This window comes from Cimex lectularius, unplaced genomic scaffold, assembly GCF_000648675.2.
Source record: "Cimex lectularius strain Harlan isolate CLEC.00 unplaced genomic scaffold, Clec_2.1 scaffold71, whole genome shotgun sequence".
Taxonomy (NCBI): domain Eukaryota; kingdom Metazoa; phylum Arthropoda; class Insecta; order Hemiptera; family Cimicidae; genus Cimex; species Cimex lectularius.
Window position 1 is genome coordinate 1,692,036 of NW_019392655.1, and position 25,703 is coordinate 1,717,738.

The 25,703-nt window shown below is 35.3% G+C and overlaps 2 protein-coding genes across 9 annotated transcripts in view; one reads left to right on the forward strand and one right to left on the reverse strand.

Moving 5' to 3' along the window:
- The window catches only part of LOC106668248, an 85,196-nt gene extending 78,336 nt beyond the window's left edge, over positions 1 to 6,860 (forward strand). The window contains exons 4-8 of one of the 2 annotated variants that reach the window (XM_014396807.2): positions 628 to 749; positions 3,886 to 4,029; positions 5,396 to 5,549; positions 5,663 to 5,971; positions 6,751 to 6,860. In XM_014396807.2, the coding sequence (XP_014252293.1) occupies positions 628 to 749; positions 3,886 to 4,029; positions 5,396 to 5,549; positions 5,663 to 5,971; positions 6,751 to 6,816 (795 nt within the window). In that variant the 3' untranslated portion in view covers positions 6,817 to 6,860. Of the gene's footprint in view, positions 1 to 627; positions 750 to 3,885; positions 4,030 to 5,395; positions 5,550 to 5,662; positions 5,972 to 6,745 lie in introns of both variants that reach the window. The other variant, XM_014396806.2, reaches the window with a different exon arrangement.
- Positions 6,861 to 10,630: 3,770 nt separating this feature from the next.
- LOC106668258 (hepatic leukemia factor) overlaps positions 10,631 to 25,703 on the reverse strand; it is a 115,777-nt gene continuing 100,704 nt past the window's right edge. For 2 of the 7 annotated variants that reach the window (XM_024224616.1, XM_024224620.1), the window contains exons 2-6: positions 16,122 to 16,264; positions 14,910 to 15,150; positions 14,620 to 14,726; positions 13,867 to 14,013; positions 10,631 to 12,179 (exon numbers count right to left, since the gene is read on the reverse strand). In XM_024224616.1, the coding sequence (XP_024080384.1) occupies positions 12,090 to 12,179; positions 13,867 to 14,013; positions 14,620 to 14,726; positions 14,910 to 15,150; positions 16,122 to 16,264 (728 nt within the window). In that variant the 3' untranslated portion in view covers positions 10,631 to 12,089. The remainder of the gene's footprint in view (positions 12,180 to 13,866; positions 14,014 to 14,619; positions 14,727 to 14,909; positions 15,151 to 16,121; positions 16,265 to 25,703) is intronic. The other 5 variants (XM_024224619.1, XM_024224617.1, XM_024224618.1 and 2 more) reach the window with 5 other exon arrangements.

The following is a 25,703-nucleotide window of genomic DNA, read 5'->3' on the forward strand; positions in this document are numbered from 1 at the left end:
CGTGTTTCCTTTAAAAATTGGAACGGGGCTCAAATACTATACTGTCAAGTACTTCTGTCCGGTAAACTGAGGTGTCCTCTAACATAGAAGTTCCTTATCAGAGGTTTCATTGCATATTTTTTAAACAAACTTTGGGCTTACTTGCTACAATTTTTATTTTGCTTTTAAATACAACCAATGGGCAAAAGTAACTTCAAATCAATTTATGGTACATTATATATATATATTTAAAAACCTATTTATCTCAAGTCGTCATAATTATGTTTACATATAATTATTATTATTCAAAGGGGTATTTATGATTGAAATTGATTTGCCTAATTATTTGCTAGATAGCGGTCGCTCTTCCTGAATAACAATTAACCAACACAGAACACCCACTCCAATTGAATTACAATTAGACCATTAAACATTCCCCGAGCATCTAAGCAAATGTTTTTGCTGAATTGTTGGAACATTTGTTAAACACTTTGCAATTATTTGATCCATTTTTGTAAAATGTCTAATTACATTTGTTTCTTGAGCGAAATAGTGATGAAGTGTGTCTGTAAGGAAATAATACTGTATCTATGAGACAATTTTTTTTGGTCAATTTGGATTAACTATAGATTTTTTGTTTGTTTTCAGGCTGAATCGAACAGACAAATGTACAAAGCTGTCATGGAACAGGTGTCGAAATTTCTCGAAAGGGTTCAGAAAGCACTTGAATCTAGTCCAACGAAGGGACACCCGACAAGAGGAAAATCCAGGTATCCTTCGATCTTATTTTAAACAGAATGAGTTCATATTATGAATAAATTGCTCAAATTTCAACTGTGTTCTAAACTAATATAATAGCCCAATTTACTTTGATTCGGTATCAGATTAACAAACAAAATTTTTAATGAGCTTTGCAATAATCGTAAAGAAATAAGTTCATCCCCTCTCGCAGATCCAGATCCATAAAAAAAAGAGATATTTAGTTAAGGTCTGTTTCACGCAGAGATTGGTATGAGATATGCAGTACTGATAATTAGTTGACATAAAAAGTATCACGATAGCTAGATAACTTCTATTTTGCTTGTGACAATTGACAAACACATAAAGGTATGATTGTTACTGCCAAGTTTTTGGCCTCTTTTAAGGTCATCATCAAGGCAAAACAATCTAAAATATGTCTACAGATTGACATATTTAAGTTTTTCTACAGGCAGTCTCAAATTTCCTCGAAGACCGACTCAGTCCCAACATTGCCAAGGACTGTAACGAAAAAACTTAAAACACCTAAAAAACATAAATATGTCAATCAGTAGACATATTTAAGATTGTTTTTCCCTGATGATGACTTTAAAATAGGTCAAAAGCTTGGTATAACAACTGAATTCGCTTTCTTTTTCAAGAAAATACCTTGATCCAGAGTGTTCGTGAATGAAAAGTAGTTGATATTTCTAATATTGAAAAAGATAAAAATTTCTACAATACACAAACATCATTTTTAAGAAAAGTTTAAAGAAATAATTAACACAGTGGGTACCTAATTTAAAAAAAAGCTGGATTCGAGAAGCATTAACATATTGATAGATATGTAATTTGATCATTTCTGATCATCCTGGTCTGTCTGTTCTCACTGCTTTGCTATGTCACTAAGCGAATTTCAGAATTTTTGCGAATTTAGCATTGCCGTGGACAATACTGTCAAAACGAGTATCGAGATATAAAAACCCACCTTGAAGATGGAAGGCAATATGCTCAAACAGTCATACCTCCAAATCAAGAAAGACGTCTGCCTAGACCAGGATGATCGGAAGCATCCATATCACAGACTTGCCTCTACAAAAAATTGCAGTTTATATTTTTAAATGTTTACAGTTTACTTATTTTGCTTGAGCATAAAATAAATTTACTTATCGTATTACAATAAAAAAAAATTTACAAGCAATTTAAGTAAACTGCAGTTTACTCTGATGGAGAAATTTAACGCACCATTAAAATATTTAGTTTAACATTATTTTTTATTAAATTCACTAATTTCGTGATCCGCTTGACCAATTAATATATTACAATTAATTAAGGTTTTTAGTTGAGATAAAAAAGTCAGTGTCACGAGCGGGATTCGAACCCACGATCTTCGGCTAGATACGCCATTGCTCTACCACTTGAGCTATCGTGACCTCATTCCACTCGGTCACCAACTTCCCATCTCAACCTCACCTTTTGAATTTTCCCTCCTTTTTGCCATTTTTCAAAATTTCATTATTTTTTATATTATTATTATTTGTATACAATAGTTACAGGTAATTAGGAGCTATCATAGTCAAAATAAACAGTAAATAATGCTCTATTAACAACGCAAAAGATTGCTTTCTGTTAATATTTTTCCTTCGTTAATTTGATTTGATATTATTCTTATTCTTAAACTTTTTTGATGGCTCCAGTCAGGCATTTGAGTGAGTATGATGGTCAGGGCCATAACAGTATGGCCAGTCAGGGCCATAACATTATTAGAGGATACACCCAGTGCAAAAAGTCACCAGAAGACTGAGTGTAAATAATTCTATAATAGGATTCTTTGACACTACAGAAAAACAGGGCTTCACACTAAAAGGCCAGGACAGGATCGATCTAGGTCTAGACAAGAGAGAGAGACTAGAGATTCATCTGTCATCAGGTTCTACACAACAACAGCGTTACAGAAAATTTGATAAGAAATCTGATTCGACAAGTCCGAAATGTTTCGATTTTCTCCAAGACTGAAGAAGAAGGCTCAATGAAAATAACTGCAGGGCCTGGCACCCAGCTCGTGGACCTCTTCTTACCACAGCTCAGAAAATGGGCAGGCTTGAATTCACATTGGAACATGTGAATTGGACATTGGAAAATTGGTGACGAGTTCTGTGTAGAGATGAGGTGAGATTTGGCCTCAAATCTTCAGATGGGTGTAATTTCATATGGGCTCGGGAAAAAGGTACTTCTCATGTTGTATGGTTCCTCAGGTGGCATTCTACGGTGAGTCATTTATATTCTGGAGAAGCATTTTCTTGGATGCCCGCACCAAATTGATTGTTGTGCAAAAAAAAGAACATGCAGTGCCATTTGCCACCCACATCGGTGAGTGATTTTTGGTAATGTAGATAACGCCAAGCACCTTAGAGCATTTATTATGGATGACTTACTGAACGTGGTTAGAATTTAAGTGCTTGATGTGGCCAGCTCCAAGTCTAGATTTGAACTCATTTGGGACCATCTTAAGCGACTAGTACAACAGGGACCCCCTCCCCCCTACCGGGTTGAAAATAGCTGATCTTGAGGAATGGAAAAGGATTCCTCAGGATTTTATCAGAGATCCTTTCCAAGGAATGCAAAAGTGTTTAACGAGTGTGATTCATGCCAGAGGTAGAAATACTCGGCATTAGAGAGATAATTTTTTTTTGTTTGTTCTTTACTCAATTATTATTTATTTATGTTTTAGAATTAGGTAATAAACATTTTCTTTTTAAATGTCTTATTTTTGCACAAACATAATATATTAAAATTTAAGGATGGTGTGTTTCTTTTATCCGTCAGTGTAGTCAGAACAGAAATGAAATATCTTGTTACCTCAAAGCTTTCGTATCTAGAACGTATCGAGTAACAAAACATTCCAATCAGTTTTTCATATGCTTGCATGTTTCGCTTTCATTTCATTTTAACTTCCGTCTAATCATACATCTTACCAATCTTCTCCGAGTGACTCAGGTCCATAGTGACCGGATGACTCAAGAAGTGAGAGAGAAAATCACAAATTTTAAATACAATTTTCAACGTGGTGTTTATCACGATGTGAAATTATATTGATCGTGTAATAATAAACATCAGACACCATGATATTTTTGTTTCTCATTTTAATTTTTCTTCCTTGAACTGCAGGGTTCCTAGAAGCAGGAGTGTACATACTGTTGTAACTCAGAGCCGAGCTTCATCACCTTTACCTTGTGCGGCGTCAAGTGTCCATAGGGCGAACAGCATATCCCAGATTCAAGACAGCTACACAACATTTCGTGACCATGCATGGTGAGTAGATTTATAATACTGTTTATACGTAACAACTAAACCACTGATGATTTGTGAATTGTCAATTATTATCGTCATGATGAACTTACGACATTCCTCTCTCAAACTTGTCATTTTAGTTAAGGCTAAAAATATGAATGGATATGTATTCTTAACTAACTTTAAGCAAAAATGAGTTGTTGAGGTTTGAACTGGCGATAGATTTTTCATTTTAACAATTTATCAATTTGTTAGATTATTTGTTATCATCATGACCATGATTTCATATTGAGAATGCATGAGAATGTTTATTGGATTCAGGCTAGCTTCTTGTAGAAACAAAAAAATACTATAGTTTAGACAGTACTAACAACAAATTCCTAACAGTTTAAGGTATCGGTGTTTTTTGAAGAAAAAAAGAAAATTGTAAGTATGTTGGGTTTGAATGCAGGGCCGCTGGATTTGAACCTGAGACCTTTACCTTACAGTGATGAATGCCATGTTAACACCTAAACCGTTGTAGACACCGATGCCCCCATTAGTTCATTAATAACTAGTAGTTTATAAGAAGAAACTAAATTTTATTCTGGGGGTTTGGGCCTCCTTGAATAACAAAAAAGTGCACAATTTGGCCCAATTCGTGTCACATGCATAAACACGTCTACACATTTGAGCCTACCATTTCGGGCAGCCCACTGGTAATTCTAGCTTTTATGATTTACAATAAATTACTGGTGGCAGGCTTTGAGAATCACCGACCTCAGATGATGGCAGTCTGGGGTCAGACTACGTCTTATCCATTCAGCCATTGAGGATGGGCTCCAGGGTCTCTATAACTAGGTCAATTCAGCCCCCATTCACACTCTCACTCACTCTTAAATTTCTTTTCTGTTTATATGCCATTCACTCATTTAGGGCGGTTAGTATTTGATATTCCTATTCTTTACACATATTGAATAACTAACTTAATTGAGGGTCGATGGGTATTGAATATTTTTCCACCGGCCTTCTGACACTACACATTCACGCCAATAAATACATTCACTCTCAACACAAAACTATCAGTATCATCAACCCTGTCTCCTCCAATAAAAACTGGGGGCCTAAATACTCACTGCTGTACCAGACCTCCACTGTCAGTTACACACACAACACCGGCCCTTATCAGGGCCATCTAACCTCACTAAAGTGTGAACCCGTGTGATGTCTTGGTAACTGTAGGCATCATAAGCTCCTCGGTGTAGATTTGTTTTGTATGTCTGAGAATGAAATAGACTCTGCCCAAGGCATATTTAATATCTCTTTGAAGAAGCTAGTCACAACAGATTTAACACTAATTTTCTAACCTGTTTAAAAAAAAAATTCTGAATGAACACTGGAATTCCAGGAGAGCCAACAGAGCGAGCTCAGAAGAAGTATCATCCGAACGATTGTCCCAAGAAGCCTTCAGACTTTTACGAACAGTCCAGTCTCTTCTCAGTACTAGAGAGCCAGATCTTGCCGGTGTTTCAGATTGTACGGCGCAAAGAGACAATAATTCTGTAAGAACTACAAATTAGTACTTTTTTAAATTTTACTTTTTTTTAAACAATCATTTTTATTTGAAAGAAGGGTAAGGTATAGAAATTAGATTTTTTGTTTTGTTTGTTTTTAGATGGGGAGTTGCAGTTCTCTTGTTCAGAGTACTTGTTCTGGGACGGTCAGAGAGGCGGAGGACAATAAAAGCGGTGGCCCAGCAACTCCTCAACTCAGCGTCGGTTCGACTGAGGACGAGAGCGGTTTCTCGTCCATGAGTTCGTTCCATGACGTAGCGGCCGAGCTGCGCGGTGGAACCGGCTCTGTAGGCGCCGAGGGATCTCACCACGAACTCGGCCTGCCGCTAGTAACTGATTCGCACAGACATCGCAGGTGGTCCTCGACGCCGATCGACTCCGGCTATCGACAGCCCATCAGAGTCCTCTGGGTCTGACAATCTGCATATCAAGCCACAATTTAACTATATCTAACAATTGAATAAAAAAACATTAATTTCATTCTTTAATTGTTTAGGGGGAAGCGTTTTTTTGTCAGTTGGGTGTTTACATTTATTCAAATGAGTGAACGTTCTTTTATATTTTTTGTATAAACTGTTGAATCAGTATAATTATTTACATTTATAATTATTTACAAAAAAAAAAAAAAAAGCAATCGAATTGCAGTATTGTTAGTATTTATCCAATTCAGCTAAAAAATGAACAACTTTTATTAGATACATTATTGTTTTTAAATTATTATTATTATTTACTATATATTTATTATGTAGAGATCCCATAACGTTCATTCATTTGAAAATTATTAGATATTTAATTATTGTAATATCAAGTAAGCCTTCGTGCATGTGAGGCAATTGTGATTTTTCATTTCCGCTTAGTTTATATTTTTTCAAGTAGTAAAGTTCCATTTTGCTTCAATTTCATTTTTTTCATCTTTGTAAATCACAAGACTGCAGGCATGCAGTTTTATCCTCAGGTGAACTTTATTAACAAAGTAATCTTCGAAGTAAAACTAAATTGAGCTCAGCATGTCTAACCTTAAGTTTGTATTCCTCGCCCACTCAAAAAACAACATTTAAAATCTAGAAAGTAAGACAAATCTATTTATATTTAAATCCCTATTAGATATTTTTATAGTACCCTTTTTTTAATAATTTACCTTTACCTTAACAATTTAACTTCAATTAGGATATTAAATGTTTCAGAGCAGAAAGGGGTCAGGATTGGAGGTGCCAAACTCTGCGTACAAAAAGACAGTGCCTTCCTATCCTCATAGTAATAATATTAATAATAAATACGAGTATATGCAGACTTGAAAACCCTGACATTGAGACTATTGTTGTTAACAATAAGTGTTTCATAAAGTATGTGAATAACAATTTGATTTAGGTATAAAAAATAGTTATACCTATTAAGTTTACTTATTATTAATTTAAGAGAGGTCAAATTCTTATGAGAACTTGCACAATTAAATGCTTTACTTGACAAAATTTATATTTTTTATTGTGTAAATAATTGTTTCCATCTCTTTGAACAATTTGTTTATAATGTCAATAAAAAGTGTTCTTTTTCTCTCTTTTAAGTAATAATGTTTTTACTGACTTTCACCTATCCATTTCCTTAAATTTATTTGGTCGTTATCGATCATGTTGGCCTACCTATCCTAACTGGGTAGGCAGACCAAAGTGATTACGACCAAATTAGCAGGTTTATCACCCTGCAGACCAAACAAAGAAATATCTCAGTAACTTGTAAAGAAAGGGATGATGTATTATTGTCGCATTTTCTATATATAATACTCGGAATAATTTCTATTACAGAGATAACTAAAAAGAAACACATTTAAGTTTCAGGCTTAAAGCTCATCATCAGATTGAAGGAGTTACACACACGTCTCTTGACATGAATTGTAAGAGTGACCTCCAATGCATCACGATGCTCCAATGAGAAGCTGGTTTTAATGCCGTTCAATTTTGAACGTGTGAAAAACATGAACTAAATATTATCCTTATAATTGTTTGGTTCAGGTGGCACTGAAAGCATTTACTGAAAATTTGGCAATAAATAAATCCTGGCATCAACTTATATTGCGCAAAAGTATCATGCTGAGAGATTTAATTTAGAGTATTTACAGCAGAGTGTTGCACGATATTGTGTTAAGGATATAAGTTCACTAATTTCGTGGTCCGCTTGACCAATTAATACATTACAATTAATTAAGGTTTTAGTTGAGGTGAAAAAAAGTTAATGGCACGAGCGGGATTCGAACCCACGATCTTCGGCTAGATACGCCGCTGCTCTACCACTTGAGCTATCGTGACCNGAATTTAATGAATTAAATGAAGTACACTTCACTAAAGCTCTCCGAGGCCATTTCATTTGTCGTCGAGAATCCAATCCGATTACACGACATTTGAAAAAATGGCAAAAAAATGAGGGAAAACTCATAACGTGGGGTTGAGATAGGAAGTTGATGTCCGAGTGGATCGAGGTCACGATAGCTCAAGGGTAGAGCAGCGGCGTATCTAGCCGAACATCGTGGGTTCGAATCCCGCTCGTGCCATTAACTTTTTTTTCATCTCAACTAAAAACCTTATTTAATTGTTATGGATATAAGGTTTGAAGTTACTATCAATTTGACACCGTTGAAAAGTTACAATGGTTTTTTGGTTGGAAGGTCTTTCGCCGATCAGCAGCCATGCCAAATTATTTAATTTACTTACTCACCTCATGTGAACTCCTTTTTATTTACACCTTGATGCTACAATTTTCTTTACTTTTAAAACCCTTATGTCTTTAACCTCTTGCTGTGGCATCAGGTACATCACTGACAAAAGAGCAAGAATGACCATACACATACAACATAACATCTAGAGATTTTTGATCGATCAATGAAATGTGGCTAGAGCTATAATTTAGCATAAAAATGAGTAATTTGCACATCAAAGCTGAATTCACTCTAGTAGCATAGGGGGAATGAGTGACGACACTTTTTTCCAATATACCACCCACCCTGAGGCCAAGGAAGGGTATTAGATATGGGCTGACAAAAAACTAGTGGTTTCAGCCTTCTTCACAAAAAATGAAAAATTATATGGTTTTTCTTTCACGCATCTCACTGCCTAATATTTTTCTCTTATTTTTCTTAATTTTCTAACCTCTCGCTGTTCCATCAGGTTCATTAATAACAAAAGAACAAGAATAAAAATATACATACAACATAACATCTAAAGATTTTCGGTTGATCATCGAAATGTCGCCTCAGTTGTAATTTAGCATAATAAAAATTATCAATTTACACATCAAAAGCTAAATTCACTCCTTGGAACCATATGGATTGAGTATAGGAATACCGACTGATATAAGAGTTGTTCTAGAACATGGCAGCATTTCCAAGAAACAGTTTTGTTGTATATAGCTTTGTGCTTTGGGTCCTCTAGTGTGTGTTGATAGTGAATGTATTTATTTGCGTGAATGTGTACTGTGAGAGGGCAGTTGCAGGAATATTTAGTACTCCACTACCCTAACTGAGTGAATGGCTTGTAAATAGGAAATAATGTATTTAAGTGTGAATGGATTTAGATCTAGAAACTGATTGCGCTGGTGGATGAAATGACTAGCTGTTGATATCCCCTGGAGCCCTGGCATGGGTCCCTGGACATTTGGGGCAAGAGGCAACAAAAAGGTTGATAAGTTGGCTAGAACCCTACTGCGGCCTAGCAGCCTGCCACAAAATTGGATATATCTTAAAATGGATCCTTGATGAATCCAAAACCTGGTGGAACAGTACTGCAGGTATGAGGCACGCGAAAGCAACCGCAACCGAACCAGGATTCTGGCTGGACTCCTGACGGTGTACTACCACTTAAGAAAGTACACCGTATAGGAGTACAGACAGAAGAAATACTGTGCAGATACTGCCAGGAAGAGGAGACTGCAGAACACATTTTATGTTTATGTTGTAGGTGCAGGTTCTTGCAACTAGGACAAGAAAAACAACAAGCAAGGACACTAAGGAACTGCTGGCAAAGCTGTGGAGGCTGGTTAATAGCCTGAAGCTGGCCAGTGAGTTATAAAAAACAGGGGAGCACAATAGATCCATTCAGGTCGAGGCGCAGCCTTGTGGCCGCCTCTCTTATCCCTATCCCCTGGATCCCAACCTCAGTAGCTGGGCGGATAAGGCAGTCTGACCCTGGGGTGCCATCACTTGGGGTGAGTGATTCTCAAGGCATCCTCGTAATTTATTGTAAATCAGAAAAGCTGACAGACTGCAAGAAGTGATAACTCTGTACTGCATATGTCTGTAGGTTTGAGCTTATCAGTAATCAGTAAAAGCTGAATTATTGGAAATAATTTTTTAAACAAATCTTTTTTTGTAAGTTTTATATTTAAAAATAAACAAAAAATAACAGGTAAATAACATATACAATTCTCAAAATACATATTCCCATTCCCATTCATGAAAATGAACAGTGCATAACAAATACAAGTAAAGCCTTTATGGATCCTATGTATAATATGCTTTTTTTGTGTGAAATTTAAGAAATATAGTTGTAAAACAATTAATTACTTTAATAAATAATTCATACCTTAAATTTCTCTTTACTTTACACAATAATCGTTATGTTTTGTTATTTTATGAATATAACAAAATTAATTTTAAACCATTCACAATTTGCGATATTACAATAAAAATCATATACTTGATCAATTCCATAGCCGAGATGGTAAAATGACACGCCTATCGGATATAATCAATATTATAGAAAAATCTGTGCACTTTTAATACAAGAAAGGGAGATTTATAAAGATTTTTTTTCCTGGACAAAAACATGAACGTTTTAAGTATGATAAACTCTACATTTAAAAGTGGTAGCTTATACTACTACACATTATAAATAATAAGAACAAATCACAAAAAAATATCAATTGATAAGGCGAGAAAATATACACACTGAATATACAATATATCAATTGATTTAACTTAGGAAACATAACAAATTTGTACAACAAAAATGTATTTGTATAGGCACAGAAATATCTCTGGTGATTTTGTCCAAATGTAGTAGTTGGCATTAGTGACTTTTTCATTTTTTTTTTTTTTTCAATTCTTAATTATGGTAACTTTCAGTCACCTTCAACACAACAAAGATTTCAAAGAACCTTTTGTTATGCAGGCTTCTTTTTTCTAAATAAATTGATAAAATAATGGTTGTTCTTTTAAGTACAAATTAATAACACAGACTTTTTGAATTATCTATGTCAAACTATGTATAAGCATGGTACTTGCATAATTTCTGAGGTAAATCGAATTTACAAATTAACATAGGACATACTTTGTGCTCAGTATACAAAAAAAAAAAAATAAAATAAAATAAAATCCTCTTTAATCCTAAACTTGTGGCAATCCTCTCGTTTTGTTTTTTAATTAATGTTTTTATTTTATCAATTAAAAAAAATGTAATATATTTATACAACAAAAGCTATTAGCATTTCTTTTCTACTTATTAAATTCTATACATCAAATGACATCGAACATACAATATTATTTTAAAAAACAATATTTTTCAATACAATATTTTAGTTGAAATACATGTCTGGTAGTGTACACAAAATCTAAAAATCTTAGAGTAATGTTTAAAAAATAATTGCACAAAATCCAAATTTCAAAAATAAAATCAAAAAGCTCAAAAAAAAAATTCTTCAATTGTGAAGCCATAGAACGATTTGCTGTACACGACCGACAGGGGTCTTAACTGTAAAATATTGACAAAATGACAAATTCAATTGTATAGAAAACCAGTTTTGAGATGCGGCGACAAAAAGAAAAGTACAAAGATAATTTTCTAGATATCACAATAAATATAGGTTAAAGGAAAATCACAGCCCTGGCTTTATAACGCCTGTGTACTCCATCTCGTTCTATGTTTCACAATAAAAAATGTTTTATTCAAATTGATTATTAACAATATAAATTTGTAAACGCGAATTTTTCTGTTCTTATAAGGGTTTTTTTTTCTTCCTAAGGGTAACACTGAAACCAATACTGTCTACATGCAATTAATTGAAATGTTATTTTTTTTCTAAACTATCAGAACTACTTTACAAGTTTGATGAAAGTTAAAATTTATAATTGTCAACATTCATAGAAGAAAAAATTCATCTGGGAAACAAAAAATATAAAGAAACTGATTAAAGTCTCTACATTATAGTGAGAACAAAAAAATTATTTGTAATAAAAGGTATAAGAAGGAATGTTTAAGTGCCAATATCCTTGCGCTTACTGTGAACTTTTAATTTTATCGGCAAGGTTCAGTCCACTTTGGTAATTTGGTAAGTGGCGCTTGGAGATCGATGTTTGACGAAACATTCTTGAAATGCAACATCGTTTTTTTTTTCTTCTGGTTTATTTGTTGTTGTTGTTATTGTTCTGCAATTCAACCGTTCACTGAGATTCATGACGACATTTCGTGTTCTACCTGGGGAGGGACACATTTATTTTTTTTTTTCACTCTGTCCCAGTCAGACATGTGCCACTTACAAAAAATGTTATATCTCATTGGTGAATTTAGACAGCCTGTCTCGTAAAGCGATGTTCTCCTTCTTGAGACGGTCCATTTCCTGGCGTAGACCCAGGTTCTACAAAAACAAAATTTGGTTGTTAAACTTTAATTGAATTATTTACAAATCAGCCTGTTAAAACAATTAATTAATTTGTACTTATCACATAATCATAAAACTTTTATTATTGTTATTTACAATTGCAACTTTAGTTGGAGTAAGTAAATTTGATAATTCATAGCATAACAGGATGGTGGTGACAGACCCTCATACTGTTTACATACGCACATCGCTGAAGCAATCCCTAGGCCATTCAGTCGACATGGATGATTTCTAGGTAGGGCGTGGAATGTTCTTGGACGAGGGTTTTGGGTGTACAGGTTATTTTTTTTTTATATACGAGAGTTCGCAACAGCAGAGGTCATATAAACCCTCAGGGAGCTGGTGTTTTTGAAAATTGTAAGTATGTCGAGCCGCTGGATTCGAACCCGGGGGGACCTTTACCTTACAGTGATGAGCGTCATGTCAAAGACTAAACCTTGCGGCCACCGACGCCCCCCCCCCAATACAGGTTATTGTGGAATTTCTGATGTGTTCTGACAAGATTGTTAAAGAATGGAATATGGAAGTAAATGTGAATGGTTTTAGCGGAGATGTGGAAGGGAGCATTAAGGATTTTTCTTAGGATTTTGGTTCGGAGAGAGTGGATATGGGATGAATTTGAATGTTCGGTTGAGCCCCAAACTTCCACTCTGTAGGTCCATATCGAGTGAATGACTGTTTTATAAATGGTTAGTTTGTTGTGGGATAGGTGAGATCTTAGAGTAGTCTCTAAGAGTTTGTGATGGCGGTTCATGTCGTTCCAGGCGTGTGTTCCCAGTCCCAGGTATTGCACTATGTCCGCAATCGGTTTCAGTATGTCATTCAGTTTCTAAGAGAGGGTGAAAGTGACTTGAGCTTTTGTTCACTTTGTTTCTCCATTTAAGGTAGTCTTCTAACAGCGTGAGATGACTGCAGATAGGAGTTTGCCGTGTCGTTGGCAGATGTGGAGATGACTGTGTTTGGCGAAGTATGAATGTCAGCAGTGTATTTTGTAAAGAAGATCGGGTCAAGGATACTTCCTTGAGAAATATATTCTTAGGATTTTAGATCGGAGAGAGTGGATATGGGATGAATTTGAATTTTTGGCTGAGCCCCAAACTTCTAACCCGAAGGTCCATATCAAGCGATTTATAGTTTTATAAATGGTCAGTTTGTTGATGTGGGTTAGGTGAGATTTTAGAGTAGTCCCAGTAAGAGTTTGTGATGGCGGTTCATGTCGTTCCAGACGTGTGTGTTCCCAGTCCCAGGTATTGTACTATGCAGTAATTGGTATCAGTATGTCATTCGGTCGTATAAGAGGTCAAAGTGATTTTATTAGGGCAAAATTTTTTTCTATTTTCTCTTTGCGAGTACCAGACTTCTAACAGCATGAGGTTACTTTGCAGATAGGAGCTTATAACGGATGGGTTGGAGTGACAAGACAGGATAGCCATGTCATCGGCAAATGTGGATGTGGCTACTTTCCCCTGTGTTTGGGGAAGTAGTATGTCATCAGTGTATATAAAAAGGACCAGGCCAAGGATACTTCCTTGAGAGACTCCAGATTTTACTCGATTATAAGAGGAAAGAAATTCATACAATAATTAATTACACTACATAAAATTAAATATTTTATATAATCTGTTGATATTCCTTAATTATAAATTATTATAAAAAAAAATACCTCTTTTTCGAGGAAGCCCGCTCTAAGAGCGATTTGGTTTTCTTTCATCCTCCTTGCATCTCGTGACCTCTTTGCAGCCATGTTATTTTTTCTACGTCTTGCCCAGTATTTTTCATCTTTCAGTCCCTCGGGAACGAACTGTGAGTCCAGCAGGACGGATAAATAAATTGCATATAAACCGTTGTTATAGTTGATTTGATAATAAAACTAATATAGCTATAATTTTTACCAAATTAATTCAAACCTCAGTACTTCTTAGTATTACCATCGAATGGATTAAGATGATTCTAGTACAATTGAAATGTACAAACTACAAAATAGTAAACAATTTTAAAAATTCACAAAAAATTGTGTTTAAATTAAATTAATCCATATTTGCTTAGTGGTCATAATTGACCACATTAATTAATTTAAATAATTAAGTAAAAACAGTTTAAGTATTGGACATTTTAAATAGATTAAAAAAAATATGTTAAGTTTTAAACAGAATAAAGTAGTTTTGTTATGAATGGATAACTTTCAAGCAAGAAATTTGTATTTTAAAATTTTTAACATGAAATTATCAATTTTTTGAGAATCGTGCAAAAACATCAAACCAGAATTTAATTTCAAATTATTTTAATGATCATCTAAAAATTAATCTAATTGTTACTATTTTGTTATTGTTATTGATGTTTAGTTAAAGATAAAAGTTCCCTCAATCTGGACCTACAGAAAAAAATCTCTTTTGAAATTAAGGATATTTCAATTCACCTGCTTTCTTGATTTTTTCACCATTGGCTGAGGTTTAAGTTCTTCATCTGAAAATGCCCTTGTCCTTGGATCGAAGGCGTCCCTACTTGACGAAGCGAATGACAATGCTGAATTAAAAAATAAATAAATAAAAAATACGATTAGCAATGGGATTTTTATTTTAGAATAATAATTATATTTATCAAAATGTTATTTTTCTTATCTATTGTCCTTGCCGGTTACAACCTATCATAATGTCAATAATACTATCCTTTGAAATGTTGTCAACAATGGGATTTAATATGACTCACTCGACTCGGCTGGCGAAGGCGGGCTGATCGCAAGTGGGCTCATTGCTTCACTGGGGCTGGGCGATGGCTCCCTTTTGGTGAGGACGGGGGGCTGCGTACTACTGCTAGGTGACATCCTCCCGGGCTCTTTGATGCACCCTGAGCTGGATGCTTGTGGGGGGTGCTGCGTGGGCTGTTGTGCTTGAAGGCCGCCTTCCACTGGGATGCCATTCTCTGATAGAAATTCATCCAAATCGACATACTGAAATCAAACCGCTACCATGTAATTTACATAAGCATATTGTGTTTGTGAGAAAGATTGAGTGTGTGTGTGTGTGTGTGTGTGTGTGTGTGTGTGTGAGAGAGAGAGAGAGAGAGAGAGAGAGAGAGAGAGAGAGAGAGAGACAGAGAGAGAAATTTTTGATAGAAAAACTTGCCTACTTATACACATTATCAAAATGATAAGAGTCATAAAATAAAAAAAGCGTTTCATAAAAGATAACGTTGTTAGGCTGTTTTGACATGATTCAACATTCAGTCCTTCATGTTGTAAGCTCAAAACTAAAAAAAAAAATCACTTAACTGCAACATCTTTGTTATATCAAGTTTTTTTGTGTGCTTAAAATTACTGTATTTGCAAGCATTAATCATCATTTTTTAACTGGAATATACTGGGTATTGGTGGAAATATATAAGTAGAAAAAGTGAGAGATTGTGAGACGGAGGAGTGACAGTGTAGTTATAGATGGGAAAAGAGAAGTAGAAGGAGATAAAAATATAGAAAGAGAAGATAAAGATAGGTTAGTAACAGGTAAAGAAGAGAATGGACCGTTTCTTAATATACAATAAATGAAACAAGAAACCCACCAGTATTATTATTAAAACACTAACACATAAACACACAGATAGAAAGAGATATTACGTAAAAAAAGGTTTTTCATAATATATAATATTGTTAGGTTATGCCATGTTTCCACCCTCATTTCTTCATGTTGAAAGCTCACAACTAAAAATAATTTTAGTAGTTTGTGCTTTACTATTGTTTGGATTTTTATTGATTAAATGATCTGTAAAACTGGATGTTATTTTAATCTTATTGTCCCAACGATAAAATATTTAACCATTAATCAAACTGGCACATTCCTCGTTCTAGATTTTTGTGTTTGCATAAAATTGTTATATTTTCTATGAATTATGATCAGTTATGATTATATTGGACTGGTATATACTCACTTTGAGATCTGTATCATAAGGTAATGTTTTCTCCCAAAGGTTAGGGCCGAGGAATGCAGCCTGCGCTTCAACATTGCTCCACAGTTCTGTCTCTTCTTTCTTCTCGGGGCTTTCTTTTCCGCACGATTTTCCTGTAACAACATCTGCGTTTAATTAGCCAGGAAGAAACTTGACATAATTCATAATAAATCTAAAAAAATTATATTATTTTTACACATTTTTAAAAAATTCACAATGAGTGACAAATGCTCAATTGGATATCAAATAAACAATAGTGGATTATAAAAGAATGTTATATGTTTTGTGAGTTAGCAAATTTGAAGGAAAAACAATATATAAATAATTTTAAAGCGCATTTTTTTATTATTATTAATAGCTAGACATGAATATCTGTAAAGCACATGTTAACAGAAAGTGTGGAATCAGCGCAGTAAAGTATAAGGTGGGCCTGCCTGGATATTTAAATAACTTCTAAGGTGCAGCAGTTGTTATAATAAAAAATTGATTCGATACTTAAAGTAGATAAATGTATAAGGCATATAGCCTTTTCATACATAGGCTCAAATAATTTCCTTAATTTGAGTGAGTGTATTTATTAGCGTGAACAATAGTTGTTTGGGTGTGTTTGTGAGGGAATATTGAGTAACAAACCAAAGCAGTCTAGGTTATTTAGTCATATATTTTTGTGGCATTGCTGGTGGGTAACCTCAATAGGATCAGGATTCTGGTTGGACTCTTGACAGGATACTGGCGCCTATGAAAGCACATGCACCGTATAGGAGTTCAGAGACAGAGAGAAAAAAAGAGAGAAAGAGAGAGAGAGAGAGAAAGAGAGAGAATGAGTGAAAAAAAACCAATAAGGTCACAGATTTTTTATAAATCTGCCGCTTGAATTAATGGAGGTTTGATGTTAACGTATTGTTAAATAAATTTACACATAATCCAAAATATAAAAACTACAAATGTATAGTACCAATAAGAATTTAGGGAAAAATAGTAATAATAAATAATACTCTGTCTCCTGCAATGTTGTGGACTATGTTGGTTCTGTTTGGAGGGAGATGAGTTGTTTGTAAAGGAGGGATTTAAGAGAGGTTTGCGAATTTGGAAAGGAAGACAATTCCAGAGATTTGTGGCTCCAGCTAGGAAGGATTGTCCTAATGTGGAGGTTTTATTTTACTTATTATTTTATGGCAAGGAAGGTGTAGGTCACTCGGAGAAGAGCGGCTTAAATAGTGGGTAGAAGATTTGAATTGAAGTAGCCGGAAAGCATAGTGAGGTCGATGACTATTTATGGATTGGAAAAGGGAGTTGCCTAGGAAATATTTCCTACGGAGGAGGGATAAATCCAGGCAACAGGCAGACGAAAGATCGTGCAGATATGCCAAAGGAGACCGCAGAATATATTATATGTTTTTGAGATGGTCTATTTAGTTGTAGTTCTTGCAGCCAGGGAAAAAAAACCCACAAACAAGATCATAAGCTGAGGAGCTCATAAGCAAGGCTATGGAGGTTGATTAACAATGCAGTGATATATAAATTTAGATGAGAAAAGGGCCTTTTGTCCCTTTTATCCCCATATTTGCAGTACTCAAGTAATATCAAAAACCCTGGTGATTACCAATTGTGTGAATGTATTTATTCGCGTGAGAGGTTAAGTGTGTATGGATAGGTTTTGTTGGAATATCAAGTGGATACTTGATTTATTGTGTGAATGTATTTATTGGCGTGAACGAAAGGATGGCATCAAGGTGAAGATCGTCTTGCCAGGCTCCAAACCGTAGTTGTAGGAGTTCTCAGCAGTATATCGAGGACTCTTGAAACCTAGCAACCTTGGTTAGATAATATTTTAATTAGCAAGAATGTGCATTTTAATTGAATATTGTAATCAAGTGTGGAAGGGTTAAAACATCAAAGATAGGGGTAATCATGAGCAATAGCTTTAGAAAACTAGCTATTGTTAATAGTTAAGTAGACGTGTTCTCAGTCGTTTTGGGTGAAAAGATCTTTTCTTTGCTCGTTCAAAAATTTTTTTTTACAGCGTATGGAGGCCGTTGCCAAACAATTTGAACGAAGCGTCTTTTAAAAAACTCAACATATGTGCAACATAAATTTCCGGTGGAGAATAAACAAAGCCATTTAACTTTCAGGAACATTTTCCTTTTGGGCCAGGGAGATAAAACGTATTTACTGGGGACGATTGATGCGTTTGGCTAGTGACTGTGGTCGTTCCTTTAATAATCATTATACTCATGTGCTCCGCTGGCCCAAGGCCGGTTCCCTTCCGTCCAGTTTTCCCGAAAGATTCCTTTTTATTTAATGCGAATCCAAAAGCGATTTTTTATTTTATTTTATAAAACGATTTTATTACTTTATGAACTGATCCAGGTAAAATTGAGAAAAAAAAAACTATAAAACAAGTCAAGAATGGCTTATTTTATACCTGTTCTCATGTGTTCCATGTTATATATCAAATTTAGGGTTCAATTTACAAGAACATTCTCAATCTATTACAATTAATTAAGGTTTTTAGTTGAGATAAAAAAGTCAGTGGCACGAGCGGGATTCGAACCCACGATCTTCGGCTAGATACGCCGCTGCTCTACCTACCACTTGAGCTATCGTGACCTGGATCCACTCGGACATCAACTTCCTATCTCAACCCCACCTTTTGAGTTCAAGTATGAGATAAGAAGTTGGTGTCTGAGTGGATCGAAGTCACGATAGCTCAAGTGGTAGAGGAGCGACGTATCAAGCCGAAGATCGTGGGTTCGAATCCCGCTCGTACCATTGTCTTTTTTATCTCAACTAAAAACCTTAATTAATTGTAATATATTAATTGGTCAAGCGGACCATGAAATTAGAGAATTTAAGGAATTTTCAATCTAATTGAACCTATCATAATTATGTTAAGAAAATTAAGATCGTGAATAATAATTACATTGTAATTAAACAGAAATAATTTTTTTTTATTTTAAAAATAGCTGACGATCGGCTCACCGGAGGGATGTATAACAAGAAAGATACAAGACTGTCTTTACGGAACAATTAAACGAAGAGACCTTGGCTTAAATTGCCTCTTAATATTTTGTTTTTCTTGTGGGGAAAAAGTTCAATGTCACAACGGTTCGGGACTCTAATTTTTCAATGGCGAGGGAAGAAAATAACAATTTAAAGGAAATTAGTCACCGGTTCGCACGGGCCTGTTGTCTTTTTCAGCCGGTTTCTCACCGGGATCGTAAATCTTCCCCCTTTCCAGAACCCCTGGCTTTGACAATTGTTCAAGATATATCTTTAAAACATCGCATAGAATCATTTGGTTTTGAACTGTTAAAGAACTAACACTAACCCCAGCGCTTCACCCTGAGGAAACATGAGAAACCAGGCACTCAGTGTGAGGTATTAAGCGGCAAGGAGGTCTCGATGCCTCTCGGGATCTCAATGTATACAGAGAGCTCAAGCAGTAAGGTTAAGATGGAGAGGTTGGTGTGAAAGTATTGGACATGGAAATGTATCAGTTCATTGTAGATAGGTGTAGTCAGTGGTGTAGAGCTTTGACGATTAGATTGAAATGCATGCGCTGGATACTGGATGAATTGGTAGAACCCCACAGTACTCCGTATGTCCGATGTGGTCTTGTATAGATTATTTTAGTCTCGACGGCCAAGACAGATTTCGCTTTTTGTACAAGATGGTTCTACATAAAAATTTGTAAAAAACAACACGTCTCACGATAAGAATTGTAGAGTACATCTCTCATCATTTCCAGGCTGATTTCGGTCCTAAAATCAAAGCTGGTACTCAGTGAGAGATTAAGAGGCAAGGCCTCTGGGATGTCAATGTGTAGAGAGAGCTCAAGCAGTAAGGTAAAGTTGGAGAGGTTGGAGTGAAAGTATTGGAATCGGGAAGGTATCAGTTCATAGTAAATAGTGACGTAGTTATATGGTGATGTAGAACTTTGACATAAGATAAGAGAGTACATCTCTCATCATTTCTAGGCAGATTTCAGTCCTGAAAGTCAATGCTGGTACTCAGTGTGAGAGAGGGGCAAAGAGGTCTCGAGGCCATTGTCGATTAAGGCGACGTGGCGCATCCTCGGGATGGGGATGTATACAGAGTGCGCGGCTATTAGGGTTAGGATTAATCGAGAGGTTGGTGTGAAACTTTTGGAATCGGGAACAGATCAATCCGTTGGCAAAAGGAATGTTGAGGTCGCTGTTGATAGATTAGTGATTTGTCTGAGGACTTTTGATCGGACGGATTGGTTGGATGGCTTGACAGAACCCCACAAGTCCTACTCTGTAAGCCCAAAGTGGTCCCAGTAAGGACTTGTATAAGGTTAGTTTAGTGTTGACGGTCATGCGGATATCGATCCTAGAAGTCTTCGTAGTTGTCCAAGTCTTTAGTTAAGCTCTCTTAAGTATTGTAAGGGGATGTTTTAAGTATCCGCCTTGGCTGAAAGTCTGTAGAATCTTGTTGATATTGTAATTATGCCCTGTGTATATTTTTTCTTATTCAGTGTTGTCCTCAACTTGCACCAGTCTTGGCTAAGCTCAAGATCTTTTTGGATGTTGGAGGTTGCTTAGATAGGATGCGAACCTACCAGGTGGTAGTGATGTTATTAGCGTGTAGGTCAGCAGTATAAGAGGTATAAAGGATGGGACCAAGAATGCTTCCTTGTGGGACTCCTGCTTGCATCTGACTTCCGTTCGTTGCCGAACCTCACTCTACACCAGTAGATAGGATTTCAGGATAAGTTAATAAGGAGTGAATATCAAAAGCAAGGAAAGATGAAATAGAAGGTGTTTTATACATAGCCGAATAAATTTTTGTACCATTGGCAATTTATGGACCATGGCAGGATGGCGGACCTGTTTGGTTCGACTGTCCTAGCCGATTCCTTCATCATTTTGCGGTTTGCACCATCGGGTTTGCATTATTGAACAAATAAAAAATCAAGGCAAAGTGTGATCGTAAAAGACTGCTACTTTCATACAAATATGCCATGAATACATTTATGTATAAAGATAAATGGATTGGACATAATTTTACTCATTAGAACCGAGTAGAAGTAATGCTCAAGAGACTCTTGCCATTATGTACTATGTGCATGATGATCTCGATGATCATTAGTTGATAGGCTCTAACTTCTATGCAATATCAAAGTATACTTTACAAAATTGTTAACCTAGTCTTGATTTTATGTAAACAATGTATCAATTCCTCGAAATCGCTTGCGTTTTAAATTGTTTACTATAAACACATCCAATCGGTCTTTCTCCAAGGCGTACGAGATTAATCATCGGAGTCCGGTCTTTCCAGAGGAATCTCATCCCCGAATCGGGAATACCGATAGTCGATCGTAAATATTTGCCGGCCAGCAGTTCCAGCGTCCTTGTTTCGAGAAAATTCTCCTTCAAGGACTTAGTCCCACTTCAAAAGCGTGCACGTTCCTTATGCAAAAAAGCCGGTTGCGAATGTTAAAAGGAGGAGAGAGAAAAAAAACAATACTTTTTCTTTTTTTCTTCCTTTTCATAATAAACATTTAATAATCCTTCTGGGGGAGCCCAGGTTCTCTCGGCGTTTATCGAAGTTTTATCCAAGACGCTAAGCTTTTTGTTTTTTATCGACGGACTAGCGTTCATCAAATTGTTATTTTGGTAATTAATATTCCACATAGAACGTACACTATTATCGTTGATTTAGAAAGAAAACGACCACTACAGTTTAATAAACATCACAATCAAACTTGCAAATCTCTTCATTTCCGATCATCCTGGTCCGCCTACCCTCGCTTTTCCTATACGCCGAGACGTGTTTCTTTCATCATTTGGCCACTTTAATTAGTTATTTTTTGTGTTGTTTCTGTTAGGCTGTTTATTTTTAAAACCATACAATCATAAAAGTTACTCAGAACTCGTTTGAGAAAATATCACACAGAGCAACCTATGAAATATTTGGGTCGATCTTCTTCATCATAAGTTTTGTGTGATTTCTGTCATCATCATCATAGATATCAATCAAAATCCAATACCAGGACACGATTGGCAAAATAAGACAGACCGCTGAAGATGGCGTGCCGAGACGAGACTGACATCAAACCAGCGAGGATAGGCGGACCAGGAAACTTCAAATCACCAAGATTTGTTACCTTAATTATTCAATAGGTCCTATTTTATATTAAAACAACAAATGAAGTACTGTTGATATTCAACCATCCTGGTCCGCCTATCCTCGCTTTTTCAGTCTGTTAAGACGTGTTTCTTTCATCATTTGGCCAATTTAAGAAGTGATTTTTGTTGTTATTTCTGTTAGACTTGTTTAATTTTTCACTGTAATCATAGAAGAAAAGCGCCCGAGGGTCAATTTTCTTCCACAAAAGTTTTGCATGTGATTTCCATCATCATCATTAAAGATATGCTGAAAGGAGACGTGCCTGACCAGCGAGGACAGGCGGACCAGAAGATGGAAAACGTTAAATCACCAAGATTTGTTACCTTAATTATGCAATAGGTTTGTCCTATTTTATATTAAAAGAACAAATGAAGTACTGTTGATATTCAACCATCCTGGTCCGCCTATCCTCGCTTTTTCGCTCTGTCAAGTCGTGTTATTTTCATCATTTGGCCGTTTTAAGAAGTGATTATCCGTGTTGTTTCTCTTAGACTTGTATTTCATCACCATAATCATAGAAGTTCCATCGAAGTTAAATACCAGGACTCATTTCTCTGGACACAGACCAACCTATGAAGCCCGAGGGTCGATCTTCTTCCGTAAAAGTTTTCTGATTTCTGTCATCGTCGGAGAAATGCCGAAATGAGACTGACATACTAAACCAGCGAGGAGAGGCGGACCAGGAAGATTGGAAACGCTACATCACCACGATTTGTTACCTCAATTATTCAATAGGTCCTGGTCCGCCTCTCCTCGCTTTTTCTGTCAGTCGAGACGGGTTTAATAATTTGGCCACTTTAAGTAGTGATTTTCTGTGTTGTTTCTATTAGGCTGTTTATTTTTAAAACCATATAATCATAAAAGTTATAATATAATAATAAATAATCATAAATCATAAACCAGGACTCGTTTTTGAAAATATGTTTTTGGCTTCTGGCGTTTTTAAAATATTTATTTTCATTTTTGCTCTAACGAAATTGACTAGTTTCCTTTTAATTTGTGACCAATTCTTCGGAAAAGGCATACAATAAACACCAACAAGTTCTTTGACCAAAAATAGATTTTTTTCTTATGAATCATTTAATAGTTAGATAAAATATTTGTAAATTTAAAAAAAAAATATTTGGCAACTTTAAACAGTGATTTTCTGTGTTTTTTCTGTTAGGTATTTTATTTTCAAAACAATATGTGACATTTTATGATAAAAGAATACAATGCTTTAATGCTTTTGAGCAGCGGCCGTGGTTATTGGTACCAGGATTGAGAAAATATCACACAGAGCAACCGATGAAATACTTGGGTCGATCTTTTTCAGCAGAAGTTCTATGTGTGATTTCTGTCATCATCATCATCATATATAGTTAAACCGGGACACGATAGGCAAAATAAGACAGACTGCTGAAGAAAGTGACGAGACTGGCATACCAAACCAGCGAGGACAGGCGGACCGGGAAGATCGGAAACGCTCTATCAATAAGGTTTGTTGCTTTTTTAATTTGTATTAAATACTGAAAGCATTAAAAGTTGAAGCATATTGAATCAGCTATAATGACTCGCCTCATCACTGCAATTGATACATTTCGGTAAATAAATTTTCAACGATTGCCGCATTCAAGACTCATCAAACCAATAACATATGGAAAGATGAAGAAGTAAAAAGTACAAGGTGTAAAAATGAAAATGATTTTGGTCGTCTCCTGGACATATTCTCTGGTTTGGTGGTTTGGCCTGTCGTACGTCATTCCGTCACCTTCAGAGGTGGGTTTTTGTCTCTTTCCTCTGACAGAACAAACAAGCGATGACGGGCAGAACAGCATGATCGGAGAAGGACCAAAAAGAAAATTTGTTTAAAAAAACTGTTATTACCTTCAGCACTATATTCACGAATCAATCGAACATCCTTAGTTCAAGCGAAGAAGAAATTGTAGAAATTATGGACAAATAAAAAGTATAAGATCTTCGTAAAATTAGGGTGTGATGAGCAAGTACAGGATCCATGAACTGGCGGAAATATTTGTCGATAAAAAAATCGGATTTGTTTAATCTAGGTTTTATAGAAAATTAATCTAAATACTGAGACAAATCCTTCTGTGCATAGCACGGTCTTGACAACTTTGTCGTGTTCCTCGAAAATGAAAATGCTTAGCTTGGAAAATATATTTTTGGTTTTTGGTGTTTTTAAAATATTCACTTTTGCTCTAACGATATTGACTAGTTTCCTTTTAATTTGCGACCAATCGGAAAAGTCATAAAATAAACACCAACAAGATCTTTGACCAAACGGTAGATTTTTAATCATGAACCATTTAATAGCCAGATAAAATATTTGTAAATTTAAAAAAAAATTGTAAATCTAGGCATCGTTTTGTTATTTGAAAATTAATCTAAAATCTCAGATAGGTCCTCAACTACAGAACATTAAACGGTTTGAGGGCTGTTTTGATGTGAGCCTTCGGTCGAAAAAGTCCTTAGCTTTTCAAAAATTGTCACACTCTTCTTTATTTCTTTTTCCTAGTGAAAATAACCAGTTTCATTTTCTTTGTTAATTATCTGGCAAAATACTCGAACAAAACAGTTCACATGATCTTTGCCCAAATCTGGGTTAGGGTCGTAAACCAAGCTTTTATTATAAATCGGCCAAATGGAATATTTCTAAATTTAAAAAATTGTATTCGGTTAATCTAAGCAAGTTTGTTTTTATTTGAAAATTAAGCTAAAATCCGAGAGAGATCCGCAAATATAAAAATTCGACGGTCTGTGGACTGCTTTGATGATACTCTTCGGTCAAAAATGAAAGTTTTTCAAAGATTTTCCAAGCTTCATTAATTTATTCGTTGGTCCTAATGAAAATGACCAGTTTTTTGCTTTGTTAATTGTTTGTAAAAATCCTCGAAAATAACTACAATTTCCCAAGATCTTTGACGAAATCTGGGCCCGGATCGTAAACACCCGATTTTTATCATGTTTCATCCGGACAAAATATTTGTCAATATTAAAAAAATAGAATTTGATTAAGATGAAATCTGAACAGATCTCCAATAGAGACCATGCAACCGTTTGCTAATTTGCACTAACCCTTTAATCCAAAAAAAAAGTTCCGTCCTGGTTATTAACAATTGGTCAAAAATCTCGAACCTTACTACCAATTCACATTATTTTTGTCCAAATCTGGGTTTTGGTCGTAAACAACTGATTTTTACGTTCCAGGCTGATAAAATATTTGTAAATTTACAAAGGATTTGTATGTAATTTTGTAAATAAAAAATAGGATTTGATTAAGCTAAAATCTGAGCAGATCTCCAATAGAGACCATGCAACCGTTTGCTAATTTGCACTAACCCTTTAATCCAAAACGAAAGTTTTTTAGCTTTTCAAAGCTTTTCCAAGCTTCTTTTTTTGTTGTTTTTA